At 41.2% G+C, this 17,383-nt stretch overlaps 1 protein-coding gene across 1 annotated transcript; it reads left to right on the forward strand.

Moving 5' to 3' along the window:
* The first annotated feature begins 321 nt into the window (after positions 1-321).
* On the forward strand, positions 322-904 carry LOC108382149 (uncharacterized). The gene has a single exon (XM_017638549.1). It carries the CDS (start codon positions 322-324, stop codon positions 862-864), a length of 543 nt encoding a protein of 180 aa, XP_017494038.1. The 3' UTR covers positions 865-904.
* The last annotated feature ends 16,479 nt before the right edge of the window (positions 905-17,383 follow it).

Here is a 17,383-nt window from a genome sequence, read left to right on the forward strand (position 1 = left end):
AATATCATAACATTCGCGCTCTGGTGGATCAAGGCTCACAAAAAACGTATGTATCATCCCGGATACAGAAACTCTTGCGCTTGCCTATGACAGATTTCGAGATTTCTGAAATGGGTGGAATGGTGGTGCAAAATTCAAAGAAAATATGCGAAATCACACTCTGCTCAGCAGATCGAGCCCAGAAAATAAGACCCAAGCCATTATTTTGCCCCAATTGACTCATTTTCTACCTACAACCAATATCTCTCATATTAACTTAGAACTTAGATAAAACGATTAAGGCTCGCCGATCCCAACTGTTTCACCCCAAATAAAACAGATATGGTAATCGGCAGTGACCTAATCCCCCGAATTCTCCTACAAGGGCTGCAACAAAACATAAGCAGAAGTCTCATAGCGCAGAACACGATATTTGGATGGATTCTGAGCGGCCCAATCCAGGAGAGGATCTCCACCTTTACCACCCAGGTAACCGAACCCCAGGAGGAATCGTTGAACTCACTGCTGAAGAAGTTTTGGGAACAGGAGGAAGTAGCTGTCACGCAACCCCGCTCAAGTGAAGAGGACTTCTGTGAGGACCTGTATCGACGCACAACAATCCGGCAGACAGACGGACGATACATGGTGAAACTACCCATCAAACCTGAATTCCCAGACATCATGCCTCTAGGACACTCTCGACTAGCAGCGCAGCAGCAGTACATCAGCATCGAAAGGACTCTGGAGAAAAAACCTGACCTCTGCAAAAGGTACTCAGAAGTTCTGGAAGAATACATCACCATGGACCACATGGAGCCCACCTCATCCCAAGAAGTCATCAATGGCGGTAAATACTTCTCCTTTTATTTACCCACGCTGTCATAAAACCAGACAGCAAAACAACAAAAGTACGCGTAGTCTTCAATGCTTCCAGAATATCGCACTCTAGAAACTCATTGAATGACGTGCTATACACTGGCCCAACCCTTCAAAACGACTTGATGCTCATCATTCTTCGATGGCGCCTCTACAAGTTGGTTTTTAATGGCGACATCGAAAAAATGTATCACCAAATTCTCGTCCACAAGGAAGATCAAGACTTCCAAAGAATCGTCTTTCATAGGTCCCCAAATAAGCCCATAGAAGATTTTAGGCTGAAAACAGTCACCTTTGGTGTCAATTGCGCTCCCTATCTGGCAATCCGTACGCTTCATCAGTTAGCGCAGGAGTGTCAGGACGAATTCCCGCTCGCCAGCAATATCCTCCTACGAGAAACATACGTGGACGATATTCTCTCAGGCGGGCATAATATACAGTCCACTATAAGCTCATTAACCCAAGTTAAAGACGCCCTAAAATCTGCAGGTTTTCCACTACGAAAAATCACCTCAAATCACACAAAAATCCTGGAATCAGTCCCAGATTCCGAGGTCCTTGATGTTGATTTTCTCCAGTTTCAGGACACTAGCTCTACAAAAACGCTAGGCATAAAATGGAACGCGCTAACGGACTCCTTCTCTTACACGTACGATCCGGTTCCCGCTGCCAACTCGAGGACAAAACTGCAAATATTATCTGCGGTGGCGAAATTTGTCTGACCCGGTAGGATGGCTAACGCCAGTCATGATTTCCGCTAAAATGCTCCTTCAACAACTATGGATGGAAGGAACTGAATGGGACGAGCACGTAAAACCCGGCGCTTTCCACAAGTGGAACACTCTGCGCGAAAATCTCCCCGCGATTAATGAAATTGTTATTCCTCGCTGGGTGAAATTCTCCCCTACTCACCGTGTACAAGTACACGGGTTTTCAGACGCCTCTGAAAAAGCTTATTGCGCCTGTGTCTACCTCCGAGTACAAATTGACGAAAACTCCTTCTCGTCACACATTCTCGCAGCTAAAAGTAAGGTAGCCCCCCTGCAAACAGTCAGCCTCCCCAGACTTGAGCTCTGTGGAGCCGTCCTACTCTCCAAGCTGGTTAATCAACTCCAATCCCAACTAGATTTACCTGCTCATGACTTATACCTCTGGTCAGATTCTTCCATTGTGTTGGCGTGGTTAGAAAAAACGTCACACACTTGGAAAACGTAAGTCGCCAATAGAATTTCGCTCATACTCCAAAATGTGAGCAATGCCACTTGGCGGCATGTACCTGGTGCAGAGAATCCTGCCGATCTAGGCACCCGCGGATGCCATCCCCAAGATCTCGCGACATCCGCATTCTGGTGGAATGGCCCAGAATGGCTGCTAAAACCCCCCACGTTGTGGCTAAAAAACCCATCTCCACATTCGTCACCCCCAGAACAACGACGTATTGAATCCCTGTACACGATTGAATCGGTGGACATACTTGAGCGTTTTTCTTCCTATCCTCGAGCGTTGCGAGTAATAGCGTTTATGTATCGGTTTATAAACGCAGCGAGAAAGCAGCCGATACCCACTTCTCTCCCCCTAACGCACAACGAAATAACCGAAGCAAAAAAACGTATCATCGCTCAAACACAGCTTATGTACTACGCAAATGAGATTCGATCACTTACCGCATCTACACCCATCAGCAAAAAAAGCACTCTGCTTACATTGAACCCGATGCTGGATAGATCGGGGATCATGCGGGTGAACGGTCGATTAACTTATGCAGCGCTTAGCTATAATGAGCGCCACCCGATCATAATCCCAGAAAACTCTTAGCTCTGTGTCCTACTGATCGATTTCCTCCATACCACTCTTCTCCACGCTGACAAGCAACTAATAATCCGAATGGTGCAGCAAGAGTACTATATCCCCCGGTTGAAACAGAAGATAAAAAAATGCATCTTTCAGTGTAAGGTCTGCACAATCTATAAACAAAAGATGCGGTCACAGATAATGGCCGCGCTTCCTCCTGAACGATCCACATACACACTCCCCTTTCATACCACATGTGTTGACTTTGCTGGGCCATTTCTCGTGAAAACATCTACCCTCCGACGAGCTCCCCACGCAAAGGCGTACGTGTGTGTATTTGTGTGCTTTTCCACCAAAGCCGTACACCTAGAGTTATGCTCCAATCTGACCACTGAAGCGTTCAAGGCAGCTTTTACCCGATTTGTCGGCCGCCGTGGAATCCCCCACAAAATCATGTCCGACAACGGAAAAACGTTCGTAGGTGCGCAGCGAACGCTGCAAAGAGAATTCTCCCAGTTTCTTAAAGAAGCGGCCACTGATATCGCCGAAAAATACGCAACTTACGGATTCTCATGGCAGTTCATCCCACCATATGCTCCTCACATGGGCGGGCTATGGAAAGCTGCTGTAAAAAGCTTCAAAATCCATTTGACGAAGGTCACAGGAAATCACAAGTACACCTTCGAAGAATTCACCACCATCCTTATCCGAATTGAAGCGGTGTTGATTTCAAGGCGCTCTCCCCAATGTCTCAGGGTCCCACCGATCTGTTGGCGTTAACGCCAGGACATTTCTTACGTGGTGCCCCACTACTCTCTGCCTGAACCCCACTCGGAAACCCTCCATTGACGAACAAATGGCAAAAATTGAAGGTTATTCATCAGCAATTCAGTAATCGCTGGAAAAATGAATATCTCAAAGAACTCCACAAACGGCATAAGTAGAAGCGACAAGAACCTAACATTAAGGAAGGAGACCTCGTTGTCGTCAAGGACGACCTTCTACCCCCTAACGAGTGGAGACTCGGGCGCGTTGTGAGACTTCACCCCGGTCAAGATGCAAATGTTCGCGTAGTGGATATTCACACCCAAGCCGGAACCATCACGCGCAATATTGCAAAGCTATGTTCATTGCCCACTCTGTAGAATCTCTCTATCAGCCCTGCATGCTTTCACCCACTCTAGTTCCCATATATGCACCCCCAGTTCGCTATAAAATGACGTGACTAATTCATTTTTTCGACGGTTTCTCCACAGATGGACAGACGTGTAATGGAAGTCAACCAATGCCGCTTGTGCTGCCGCTACCACCCGCTTAGGTTTTGTCACGCATTCCGAGCTATGACGCCCGATGAGCGGTATGAATCCGCGCGAATACATAAATATTGTATCAATTGTTTGGCCACCTCGCATACCATAGGCGCATGTAGCTCAGCTGATAGCTGCCTCCGGTGTGGGATGGCACACCACACCATGCTGCATCGTCCAACGGCATCGCCACCGGAACGCCAGCGCCACGCCAAGTCACGCACGCAAGTCCACCGCGGACACTCGCCAGCCGTGTGGTCGAAACACCAGCGAGTCGGGGCCCCAGGCGGCCGCAACAAAGTTCAACGGCGCATTCGGGACTTATTCGACCGGGCCAGGGAAACTCTCCAGAAGTTACAGGAATTGCTGTACGTTGCACCGGTGCAGGCGGGCCGGCGGGCCGGCATGTCGAGGACATGAGCGCCAATTTGATCGAGTTTGATTAGTCTTGATATTTTTGTTCTCATTTTTCATATTATGCTTGCGGCCGGCAACCTTATCATTTATACTATTGTGAATTAATTTTGGAAATGTAAAATTGGATTGTTTTTGTTGTAAGCGGTGTCATGGGGTGACCTGTGCCTGCAATTAAGAAAGTTTTAGGCACTTCTTTTTCAACTACCGCCGCGGCCGCATCGCACTCGTTGTAATTATCAAGCCACTCGGGCTATAAACTTGAAGTCACTCTACATATATTATCGTTGTTTAACTTTTCTTGAATAAAGTCTGTTAATTATTTTAATTATATATATTAAAATCCAATCGGTTTTAATTATTGTGGACTCTGTCACTCGGCGCACCCTGCGCTAGTATTTCTTACTCCCTTAATTAGCAACAACACTTCATTCTAGTAAAATTTAATGGGCTATAAAACTACAGACTCCGAAAAATTCTAAAAAATCTGATTAAGATACAATTTTGCAGAATTTTTATAATTTTTACACAAAGTTTGAAGTATGAATTTGTATGGTTTTTGTTGGATAATGGATAGCCCACATTTTATAAAAAAATAATAAATATTAAATAAACGAAAGAAAAATAAGCAAAAGATTAAAAAATGGCGTGTCCCGATTTATTTTTCCACCACTGTGTATGTATTATAAGTAGAGAAAAAATTAGTCAAGTATTTCACTTTCTGTGAGATCTTAAGTCACATTTTGGTTTAAAAACTCTGTATGCATTTTTATATTATGACAAAAACTTTGAGAAGATATAGTATAATCTCTTACTTTTATTAAACTCAGTTCTCAGGTTTTTACTTGTTATCTATTACTACGTTTAGTTTTTTATCAGATTCTGAACAGAAAGGACACGTTCAACATTTGCGGAGGAATGTGGAATAGACAATATACCTTGAGCTATTTTTAAAAGGCTTGCCAACTATACTTAGCTATGAAGTGCCATACTGAGGATAAGAAAATGCCAAAATATGCCAAATAGAAAAATAAAAGTGGCAAAAAAGGTGCCATTCTTTTTAATTCATCTCATTTAGCGTAAAAATTAGAAACACATTCCTAAAACAAAAGACCAATGCCAAAGTAAGATAAAACAGTTGTATACACTATAGAAATTAGAAAATTTTAGTTGAGAAAAAGAAGTACACGCAAAGGATTTCCCAAAAATATATTGAAATATTACTATTTTTCAAAAGTGCTATTTTGTCACTTTGTGCCAAATTGAAAAATTAAGTGCCATTTGAAGTAAAATAGGGCCGAAAATGGCATGGCAAAAATGGCAAGTTGGCAGCCCTGCTTGCAAACATCGGGTCATACAATTCGTTTTTAGTTAATTTAATTTGTTCCCAAAACACGCATATATTTAACTTTTTTTAAGTTCACGTGCTCCGGTAGAAAACGTGTGAGGTAGAAAACCATTTCTATAAGAAATCGGAATTGCCAACCTTGTAATGTAGAACGAATTTAGTTTATATGAAGTAGAGAGTTTGTATGAAGTAGAGAAGGAAGAAAGTATAAATAAGTAGCAGTTTTTAACCAACATACATATATAAAAAACCAATCGAAATACATACAGCGCTGCATTTTCAAATAGTACCAAAAAGGTCTATGTGGTGTCAATGTACTTTTTGGTTTCAAATTGTACCAAAAAAGCACAATTGTGGCAACTTTATCATCACTGGACCAGCTCAGAGCCAGCTGTCAAATTAGTGACTATTTTTTTTGAGACTAGAGACGTGAGACAGCTTACTGAATACCAAATAGTCTCAAAATCCAGAAAAGTCACTATAAGTGACTAGAGACTGCTTACTGAATCCCAGGGTAAAGAAAATCAAAAATTACAGTTGACTGATGATATTAACACTAAAATATAATAAATCGACTATCTATTTACTTGAACAAAGTCATGACCAGATGCACAGCAACGTCGTCATCACGAGATTCACTCAAATGTTTCCTTTTTGCTGTAAAATTGAAGACGTATGAAAACTAAAATAAATTGAACATTTCAAGATAACCAACCGCTCAGCTATGGGAAAACTAAAAATGCTGACCAATAGTACTTTTTACGCTGATTTCATCTATATAAATATTACTTAGCGCAATTGAAAAGCAAAAATATAAGAGGTTAAAAAATTCGTTCGATAATTTAAACTATTAATATTTTCTAAACCAATGATGTCAAAATAAAGACAATCAATCTATCTTATATATAAAATGGGAATGCCTGTTTATACATTAAAGCCAAAAATATCAAAAAAACAAATAAATTGTTATAATATTTTCATAAAATAACCCTTTTTAGAAAAAAGTGCATAAGCAATGTAAAAAAGTGCAAGTTCTTACCTATATATATTTTATTATGATCTGATTTTTAGGTTTAAGAATTCAGTGATAAAAGGATTTACTAGCAAGTGACAAGTGTCAGGTGATATCATAGTTTATTTTGCCCAAAACTTCTTTATGCGTAGGCCGCCTTTGGCTGCGATTAGGGATCACAACCCTTACAGAGTAGAATTCTCCTTTTGCAGAGAACACCTTTCTGCGTAGGCGGCCTTTGGCCGCACTTAGGGATTATTTATTTATTTATTAAGTATACAGAAAAATAATTATAACCCTCTCTAAGTAGAATTCTGCTTTCTGTGCTGCCGAAGAAGTTGGGCTGAACACCTTTCTGCGTAGGCGGCCTTCGACCACACTTAGGGATTATAACCCTCACTAAGTAAAAATTTCCTTTCTCTGTTGCCGAAGAAGGGGGGCTGAACACCTTTTGCCGAGAACATCTTTCTGCGTAGGCGGCCTTTGGTCGCACTTAGGTGCGTAGGCAGCCTTCGGCCGCACTTAGAGATTATAACCGNCGGCTGCAAGCGGGTGTCTGCTTGGAGCAAGCGGCTCGCTATATAAACGTGTATTTGGTTGCGAAACCACCCCCGTCCCAGCAATGGGTTGTGCGCTGGGCTTGGGACCCGCCACGTAAAAACCACTTCCAGTGAAGAAGCAAGGCAAAGCCTCGGATGAGACCCCCTTATGATGACGACCACGGCAAACGTTTAAAGGACTACGTTTGAGGGCATGCACCTGGAATGTCCGGACCCTTAATGGGGAAGGTGCCTCTGCCCGGCTGGTTGATGTCCTCGTAAGGACAAAAGCTGACATCACCGCCACCCGAGAAATGCGTTGGACGGGGCTAGGCAAGCAATGTCTGGGACCCTGCGACGTCTACTACAGTTGCCATGTAAAGGGGCGCAAATTCGGAGTTGGATTTGTGGTGGGAGAGGGACTCCGTCGCCGAGTAGTCGCCCGGTAGACGAGCGTCTAGCCACAATCCGCATCAAAGCGTGATTCTTGAACACCTCGCTTATCTGCGCCCATGCCCCGACGGAAGAGAAGGATGAGGCATCCAAGGATCTCTTCTATGAGCGCTTGGAGCGCACGTACGAGCGCTGCCCCCGTCATGATATCAAAATCGTGCTTGGCGACTTCAATGCCAGGGTGGGCAAGGAAGGGATCTTTGGAAGCACCGTCTGAAAATTCAGCCTCCAAGACGAAACGTCCGACAACGGATTGAGGCTGATCGACTTCGCCGGGGCCCGAAACTTGGTAGTATGCAGTACTAGGTTCAAGCATAAAAAGATCCATCAAGCTACGTGACTGTCTCCGGGTCGAAAAACGAGAAACCAAATCGATCATGTTGTGATAAACGGAAGGCACTTTTCCAGTGTATTAGACGTACGCACACTACGAGGCCCAAACATCGACTCGGACCACTATCTTATTGCAGCCAAGATACGCACCCGCCTCTTTGCATCAAAAAATGTGCGCGCAAATATGCAAGGAAAGCTTAACGTCGAAAAGCTGCAATCACAACAGACAGCCAGCGCTTTCGCTACTCGACTCTCACACCTGCTCTCAGAGAGCACTCTTCAACAAACCGACATATGCGAGCAGTGGAACCACATTTCCCGCTCATTAAGTACCGCCGCCGAAGAAGTAGTCGGATTTCAGCGAGCCCGAAAGAACAACTGGTACGATGAGGAGTGTCAGGAAGCTGCAGAGAAAAAAAATGCCGCCTACAGGGCCACGCTGCGATCGGGCGCAACGCGCGCTATGTGGGACCGCTATAGGGATCTGAAGAGGGAAGCGAGACGTATTTGCCGCAACAAGAAGAGAGAGGCCGAAATACGTGAGTGCGAAGAGCTTGAAATGCTGGCCGACAGGAGGAATGCCCGAAAATTTTACCAGAGAGTTAGGCGACTTACGGAAGGTTTAAAGACCGGGGCGCACTCCTGTAAGAACAATAATGGCGACCTAGTAACTGATGTCCAGAGCGTACTTAAATTATGGAGGGAACACTTTTCCGCCCTACTAAATGGTAGCAGCACGGAAAGTTGTGGAGAAGAAGAACCCGAGCCCGCAATCGATGATGACGGAGTCGACGTTCCACCGCCTGACTATGACGAGGTACGTATAGCAATAACGCGGCTGAAAAACAACAAAGCCGCTGGAGCTGACAGCCTGCCAGCTGAGCTATTCAAGTACGGCGGCGAGGAGTTGATAAGGTGCATGCATCAACTCTTGTGCAGAATATGGTCAGATGAACGCATGCCCGACGACTGGAATTTAAGTGTGCTCTGCCCAATCCACAAGAAAGGTGACCCCGCCATTCGCGCCAACTACCGCGGGATCAGCCTTCTAAGCATAGGTTACAAGGTCTTATCGAGCGTATTGTGTGAAAGACTGAAGCCCACCGTCAATGAACTGATTGGGCCTTATCAGTGTGGCTTTAGACCTGGCAAATCCACCATAGACCAGGTATTCACAATACGCCAAATCTTGGAAAAGACCCGCGAGAAAAGGATCGACACTCACCACCTATTTGTCGACTTTAAAGCCGCTTTTGACAGCACTAAAAGGAGTTGCCTATACGCCGCTATGTCTGAATTTGGCATCCCCTCAAAACTCATACGGCTGTGTAAAATGACGTTGAGCAATACCACCAGCTCCGTCAGAATTGGAAAAGACCTCTCCGAGCCGTTCGCCACAAAACGGGGTTTCAGACAGGGCGACTCCCTTTCATGTGACTTCTTTAATCTGATGTTGGAGAAGATAATAAGAGCTGCAGAACTGAACCGCTCAGGAACTATTTACGAGAACAGCGTGCAATTGCTAGCTTATGCCGTTGACATCGACATCATTGGTAACAAAAACCACGAAGTCTGTTCTACCTTTTCCAAGTTGGATAAGGAAGCAAAGCGAATGGGTCTGGTGGTACACGAGGACAAGTATCTCCTGTCATCAAACAAACAGTCAGCATACTCGCGCCTTGGCAGACACGTCACTGTGGCAGTTACAATCTCGAGAAATGTAGAGAATTTCGTTTACTTGGGAACCAGCATTAACACCGATAATAATGTCAGCATTGAAATCCAACGTAGAATCACTCTTGCCAACAAGTGCTACTTTGGACTGAGTAGGCAATTCAGGAGTAAAGTCCTCTCTCGACGTACGAAAACCACGCTCTATAAGTCACTCATCATGCCCGTGCTGGTATATGGCGCAGAAGCATGGACAATGACAACATCCGATGAGGCGGCTCTTGGGGTGTTTGAGAGAAAGATTTTGCGGAAGATTTACGGTCCTTTACGCGTTGGCGACGGCGAGTACCGCAGACGATGGAACGATGAGCTGTATGAGCTTTACAACGATATGGACATAGTGCAGCGAATTAAAATACAGCGGCTCCGCTGGCTTGGCCATGTCGTTCGAATGGACACCGACGCTCCAGCTCTGAAAGTATTCAACTCGGAACCCGCTGGTGGTAGCAGAGGAAGAGGGAGGCCCCCACTGCGATGGAAAGATCAGGTGGAGAAGGACTTGCCTTGACTTGGCGTTTCCAATTGGCGTCAGTTGGCACAGAGGAGAAACGACTGGCGTGCTTTGCTGAACTCGGCCAAAATCGCTTGGGCGGTTAGAAAATATTATTATTTTAAAATATCGCATTTTTTAACATCTTATATTTTCTTTACTTTTCAATCAGTGTAAAAAGTACTATCGATCTGCATTTTTATGTTTTTCACACCTGAACGGTTGGTTATCTTGATGTATGCCGTTATTTTCGTCAAATATTCACTAAAAAGTGGTATCTCTGCCCTTGGAAAAGTATTTATCTTTACCCATCATTGGCAAAACAAGTAAGGAAGAGAACATTACGCTTAAAACCCTGTAAAATGCGAATATTACCAAACATGTAAGAAACTACAGTTAAAACCAGATTTAAGAGAAAGTTTAAGTAGCGGAAAAAGAGAACATGAGAGGAAGAGGGGAAAGAATAGAAGAGGATACAATTTCTTTTTAATAATCTAAACAATGAGATAAAAATAAAATACTTAAAACTAAATAGTCACTTGTTGCTTGCTAATAAAGATTCAATTGCCTCTTTGGTAAGTACCTTGACAGCTGCACTACCCGGTTGCCCACGAACATATACATCGCCCCTGAGAGAAAACGCAGCTGATAAACGCCTTTGCTTTTTCAGCAGTATCGCATACTGCATAATTTCTCGATTACCTTTCGTAAGGCATTCGTTTATATAAACATTCCCATCAGTTACGCCTCCAATATCTCGTAGCTGAAAACATCTCTTTTTAGTTTTGTAAAATTTGGCAGCAGCTTTCAGTAGCAGAGACCGATCAAATGGGGAGTGCAATTTGATAATAAGAGGCGCAGGTTTAGTGTTGTCTTTCCCGCTGCGCACACGAAAAGCTGCGCGAACAGGGGGAGCATTTACTTCCATCGCTTTGCAAAGCTTTCCAAATATGTCGCTCACGTTCTCGTTTTTTTCATTTGGTATTCCACTAACAATGATGTCTGCTGAAATATTGTTTTTCATCATAACGGCGAGATTAGCTTTGAGCTCACACATCTCTTTACGTAGCTGCTCAAGCTGCGCACATTCATTCTCAACTTTCACAAGCCTCACCGTAAAGTCTCTCATACTCCGCTTTATATTAGACAGGTCAGCTGTGATCTCGCTTATTCTGCTCAGTATTTGCTCTTCTGACACCTTTAGTCGCTCAGTTATCTGCTCCATTGCATTCTCTATTTTTGCTTCAAGCCGTGTAATCCATGAAGGTGGAGGGCAATTCTCGTCTTTACCCGCTTTAAGTTGGGGCGTGGGTGGTTTTGGTGGCGAAATGCCGACCAGGCGCGCAGATTTAGTGCGAGTCCCCATGCTTGTACAGATGCAGTAAAAAATAGCAAAAATGCACCGTCACTTCGAGCCACAGCAATAAAAGCCTGAGTGCAAGAACAAAGTCAGCTAATGCAGCGAAAAGAAAAACGATAGCGGTGACAGCGGCAGCGTCGGCGGTTAATAAGTCAGCGGCAAACGAGTGGGAAAAGATGCAGGAACTTTGAAGGCGGCAATGATTGTGCACAGTTTATATAAATTTAGACACCCAACAATACACGAAATAGAAGTGGTCGCAATTGGCGTGTAGACGAACCTTTTAGCACTCTGTTTAAAATTTTATGTAACAAAATTACCGATTAAATTTAATAACTTTACAGAGCGAAAGTAAAACACGTCTGCTCACGTCAGATGCCTATGCATTGTATTGGGCGTAGGTTTTTGCTAAAAGTTACTTTTCCATACTTACTACTTAACAAGCATTTTAGGAAGAAAATTCTGATTTCGGTTAAATAAATAATTTATTTTAAACAAAATTTTACTTATTTTGGAGATAAATCCAATTTCTGGAAAGTGAAGTAAAATGAAGTGACGAAGTGAAGGCTTCCAAAGTGAAGTGAAAAACTACAATTGAAGACAGCGGCAGCACTGGCTCCGGCGCCTAAAGATCTGTGTCACGAAGGTATTACAACAGGGAATGGGCCATTAACGAACTATTCAAAAAAGATGATTAATCGAAGCGTCATTAGTTAATTAATCAATTCCAAACATGAACAAACTCTTCGCTTAGATTTCAATTATATGTATAAATATATATATTTTTTTTAACAATAATTACTGGCGATCTTATTAATCAGAATCTTCTTAAGGCAAATTTTTATCAATGAGAATTATGATTAATCAATATATTAATTGACCGATTAAACGCACATTACAACCCTTTTTGAATGATGGAATTACATGTATGTCCGCGCTAACTTATAAAACGGTTTGTTGGTAAGTAGTTGCGTTTATCGATGGCTGTAGCACCAGCTTTTTAAAAAAGCCGCTCAGCGGGTACCGGGGTATCAACTAAATGACAGTATTTCTTCGAAAGTTCGCAAAGTTTTAAGTAAACAGTTTTAGTTTCCTCCGACTAGGAAATAAAAACTAATTTCATCTTGTGGGTGACCGAAATCATTATCTTTTCGCCTTCGTTTGTGTACAAAAGATTAATAAGAGAAGATTACAAATATCGAACCCATTTTCTACTGATTCTAGTAACGACTCGCTACCCGTTTCCATAAGATCATCTGCGCACATTACTTCATTACTGAGGCCAATGCTGACGGATCTTTGAAATAAATTTTTTTGAATCTGGGGTCGAGTAAAGTTGATGAAGCTAGCAACAAAGAATGTTCGATGGATGGATTTCCACAGAATTCATATTTCTTGGAAATTTTTTACGACTATTTTACAATTAATCGATTAATGAAACTCAAAACTACGATGCAAAATAATCGTAAATTGGACAAAATCAATCGATTAATTTAATCAAATGATTAATCGCTGCCTTCCCTAATCATAGTAATCGCGTACATGTTGTTGTTGTTGTAGCAGCATACAAATTCCCCAAAGACTTTTTGGGGAGTGTTGCTGGAGTGACAGTCCTTGGCCAGATATACATCTGGGTCGTTCCGGTTACGTAGACCCGACTGTCGTGGGAACGTACATCGTAACCAGTGCTGCCGCGACGTCATGAATATATGTATCGTAGAAAAACCAAAAAATGGATCAAATGTATCACACATTTTTTATTTAAGTATCAATGTATCAAGTTAAAAAAAATGAAAAAAAATCTGTTTTTTCATACCTTTGCTTATTATTGTCAATAACCGAAAAATCATGTAATTCACATTCATACACATACATATGTAGGAAGCCTGACCTATGATTATCGGTCAAATTAGTGGGAAAACTTTTCGTAAGTTTAGCGGTTAGTTTTGTATGAGCTTAAGGAAAAAATAATCACTTCTGAAGCTGTTTGATAGTGCATACCTTTCTTGCACATACATGGGCGCATTTGTCTTACTGTAAGTTCACTCGTCCATACATTAGACGTGGAGAAAACATCGTGGCACTATCGATGCATCCATGTTTTTGCATTTTTGCTAAACATCGATGGTTGATGGCGACTATCGATGTTTCTTTTCTACACCTCTGCGTATGTAAATGAAATAATATTAGTTTCCAGTTTTTAATCTTTCAAAACAAAAATCAAAATATTTCGTCTCTATTTAATAATATAATAAGACAAGAGTACAAGATTGCGCCGTCCTGGCCGTTGGCATTTGTGTACCAAAAGTAAACAAAGAATAGAGCGAAAAGAAGAACGAGTTGAAACTGCCAACAGCTCACTTTTCAGCGAAAAACGGGTTTTAATTTTGCTAAATGCGAAATATTGCATTTTCACATAATTTATTAGAGAATAATGAACGTTTTAGTGCACTCGACTGCTTTGCAATCGAAGCTGCTGCAGCAAACGTTTTAGTGCACTCTATTGCTTTGCAATTAAGGCTGATGCAGCAAACTGAGGCAGCATCTCAGCGGGATTGATTAGTTAACTTGCTAAAGGAGGATGCTTGGAGCAGAAGCGAAGTCATTGTGATGCAATGCTTTCAATATAATAATAAAGATACATTTCGAGAACGGCTTTACCGTGCCCTATGTACACAAAATGCAGCGATTCGTCACAGCGCTACACTTGCATCATCTACGCATCTCGCATCTTAACGGCTGTCAAAATTAAACACGCGGCACTTCATTTTATTAGTTTTTACGCAGTCTTCAACTAACAAATCACTCTGAAATTGCAAACTAATACCATTTAAACTGATTTTTCACTTATAATTAAAATTCTCTTTGTCGCTGATTTGTAAAAAAAGGTTTATTTACAAGTTACGACAACTGTCAAAATCGGCAAAACCAAAGTAGCGGTACCTTTGTTCGCTGCACCGTGATAATAAGGGTATTCATCAAACCTTATAAATGTATTGTAAACCGAATAAACTTATAATTGTGTAAACCTTATAAATGAACTGTCAAAATTTGTATGGAAACTCGTTCACACATTTCTGATAAATTTCTTCAGCGATTTCACTGAATAAACTTGATAAACTGAAGCCAATGCAACTCTGTCGCAACTCTAGCTATGTTTTCTTGGGCAATAATCGGGATCCGCATACAAATTTTGCACGCAAATTCAACAACAACGATATGATCCTGATAGAGATCTAGTTCAATTACTATCCGTTCTGTTTGTTTTGTTTCACTGATAATTTGGCCACAAAGTTTGGTAGCCGCGACAAATGAATTCATACACAAAAACATTCTGCCATTGTTTCTTTTAACTTGCTTCAAATAAATAACCTTTATGTTATATGTATATATTTAAATAGATATTATATCGTAAATATAATTTTTTCCATTTAGTGAGTTAGTTTCTATAATTACTTTATCCTCGTTCTAGTAGTATAATGTTAGTGATACTGAGCTCTATAACCGAAGAAAACACGACTATTGTCGCATGTGTAAACGAAAAGAGAGTGTGGGTCGTTCATGTAACAGAGTGCGTACACTTAGGGCCGGTTACTCAATGTCTGGCTAACACTAATCTGCAGTTAAACATCGTTGTCGACGTCTTCGACTCCATGCATACAACAGGGAGTCGGTAACGTCGATAACTATGTTTAACCGGAGATTAGTGTTAACCAGACATTGAGTAACCGGCCCTTATAAGATTATCTGCTAAATAAAGTTATCGGTTTAGATGAATGCCACTAATATTAATAGCTGTGCTTTTTTTTACCTGCATATACATCTACGCTTAACGTGTAAAACAAACAATCATCGAAAATTTCCATTTCAAAACAAGTAATTTCGACAACTATTCATTAGCGCACATAAAGTTTGTCGCTTAGAGCTCAAAACAAGTTTAAACGCATATAAGTATGCGTGTAAAAAAAACACGCCTAATAAAAATACTAGATTGTCGCTTACACATATGTTAGTGTTTGGCCGAGCTTCTCCTCCGATTTGAGGCGTGCAGTTTTACAGTCCTACAGATGGCAGATATACACTCGGAGGCTTGCCATTGCCTGCCGAGGGGCGACCGCTGTTAAGAAAAACCTTTTTTCTATATTTTGGCTTAAACCCTGACACTTCAGAGAAGAAAGCGCGCACTGCTAACCACTACACAACAGCGGCCGCCGTTCTCTTTTTAATAGTTTTATGTTAATCCCAGTGAATAAAACTGCTACGTTTTTACAAGCTTTTATTTAACTTCACTTACATACATATATCTCCTGGAATTTTTCTATCATTTCTAACCAACTTCCCGATGAGCTAGAGACTTGAAACTTTAAACTTAGCGCAAAACCCGATGAAAATGTTATATAAAAGACGAACTAACTTTAAGTACCAACTTAATTTTGCCTTTAAACGCCCTATTTTGTATAAAAATCGATGTTACATCGATGTTTTGCTTTAAAACATCGATGGTAGCAGACATCGATGTTTCTCCACCTCTATCATACATGTCATTCAGTTGGTGATGTAGAAATGAATTTAACGATGAAACTATTGGGAAAATATCACGATAATTAGTGATTTTTCTGGCCACTATTCTAACTTCTAAATAATTCATAAATTAGTGAGATGGAACATAAAACCAAATTAAAAAATACAAATTTGATTTTGTTTATGCTTTTTTATTTGTAAAACTATATTGTCGAATATTAATTTAATTACGCGAAACAGACAATTCTCACATTTTAATAGCCATCGGAGGCTGAATTTTCGTCGCTAAAAACAAATTCCTCAGCACTGTTTGGTGCTTCTGCCTCCATTCCTAGGTGCTGCTGGAGTCCCACGTTGGCGTTGCATTGTATTTCAGCTCTGGAGTCACTGCCTCCACAGTCGGCGTAAGCGAATTCTGCAAGTTTTTATTAATTCTATCATTTAAATTCGCCAAATATTTGTAAATTTTCAACCACAGCTAACAATGGAGTAAAATTTTCTTTTATGTTTGTATGTATGTATGTTTGCATCGATAGTTTCTTTTCGATAATGTATAACTTGCATAGATTCTTATTCCAAGGGCCAATTTCAAATGAATATTTAAATGGCACCTAAGTTTAATTGTGGATTGTTGTTTAAATGCCATTTAACTTTCGTTGGGTTTCAGATCAACTTTGTTTAAATATGCCCAACAATTGGCAGCACTGCTGCTTGTTCCTTGAAATTGTTGTTGCCTTTGCTTGTTTGTTAACATTTTGTGCTGAACAGCTGATTGTTTTTTATTGGGATTTGGTGGGATTGATTAAACAACCTACCAATCAATCTTGGTTGTTTGGTACAAACACAGGGTTGCATATCTCATATTTAAATAGCCAATATTAGCCATTTAAGTACAGATTAAATGTGTGATCTGAAATTGAATAGTGGAAGTTAATCAACAATTTCTACTTAAATAGGCCATCTGAAATTCGGCCTAAGTATTTAGTACGAAAGTAAGATAAATCTATAGCAGATCCTGCCAACCACGTCTCACCACTCTCCTCTGAAATTCAAACGATTTACAAACACATTCACAACTGTTTTGTCATCTCACCCACGCACTCAAAAATTGTCGAAAAAAATTTTCCTAAACAAATTACCATTAATTAGGTACAAACAAAGATATCTTAGAAATCTTTTTCGAAGCAACAATAAATGTGACAAATAAAAGCGTTCTTTATAGATTTTGT

This window comes from Rhagoletis zephyria, unplaced genomic scaffold (genome assembly GCF_001687245.7).
Source record: "Rhagoletis zephyria isolate East Lansing unplaced genomic scaffold, Rhagoletis_zephyria_1.1 Rzeph_scaffold_00143, whole genome shotgun sequence".
NCBI lineage: Eukaryota > Metazoa > Arthropoda > Insecta > Diptera > Tephritidae > Rhagoletis > Rhagoletis zephyria.

Excerpts from the sequence above, each read along its gene's own strand:
- LOC108382149 (XM_017638549.1), top strand. The coding sequence starts at position 322 with ATGGTAATCGGCAGTGACCTAATCCCCCGAATTCTCCTACAAGGGCTG.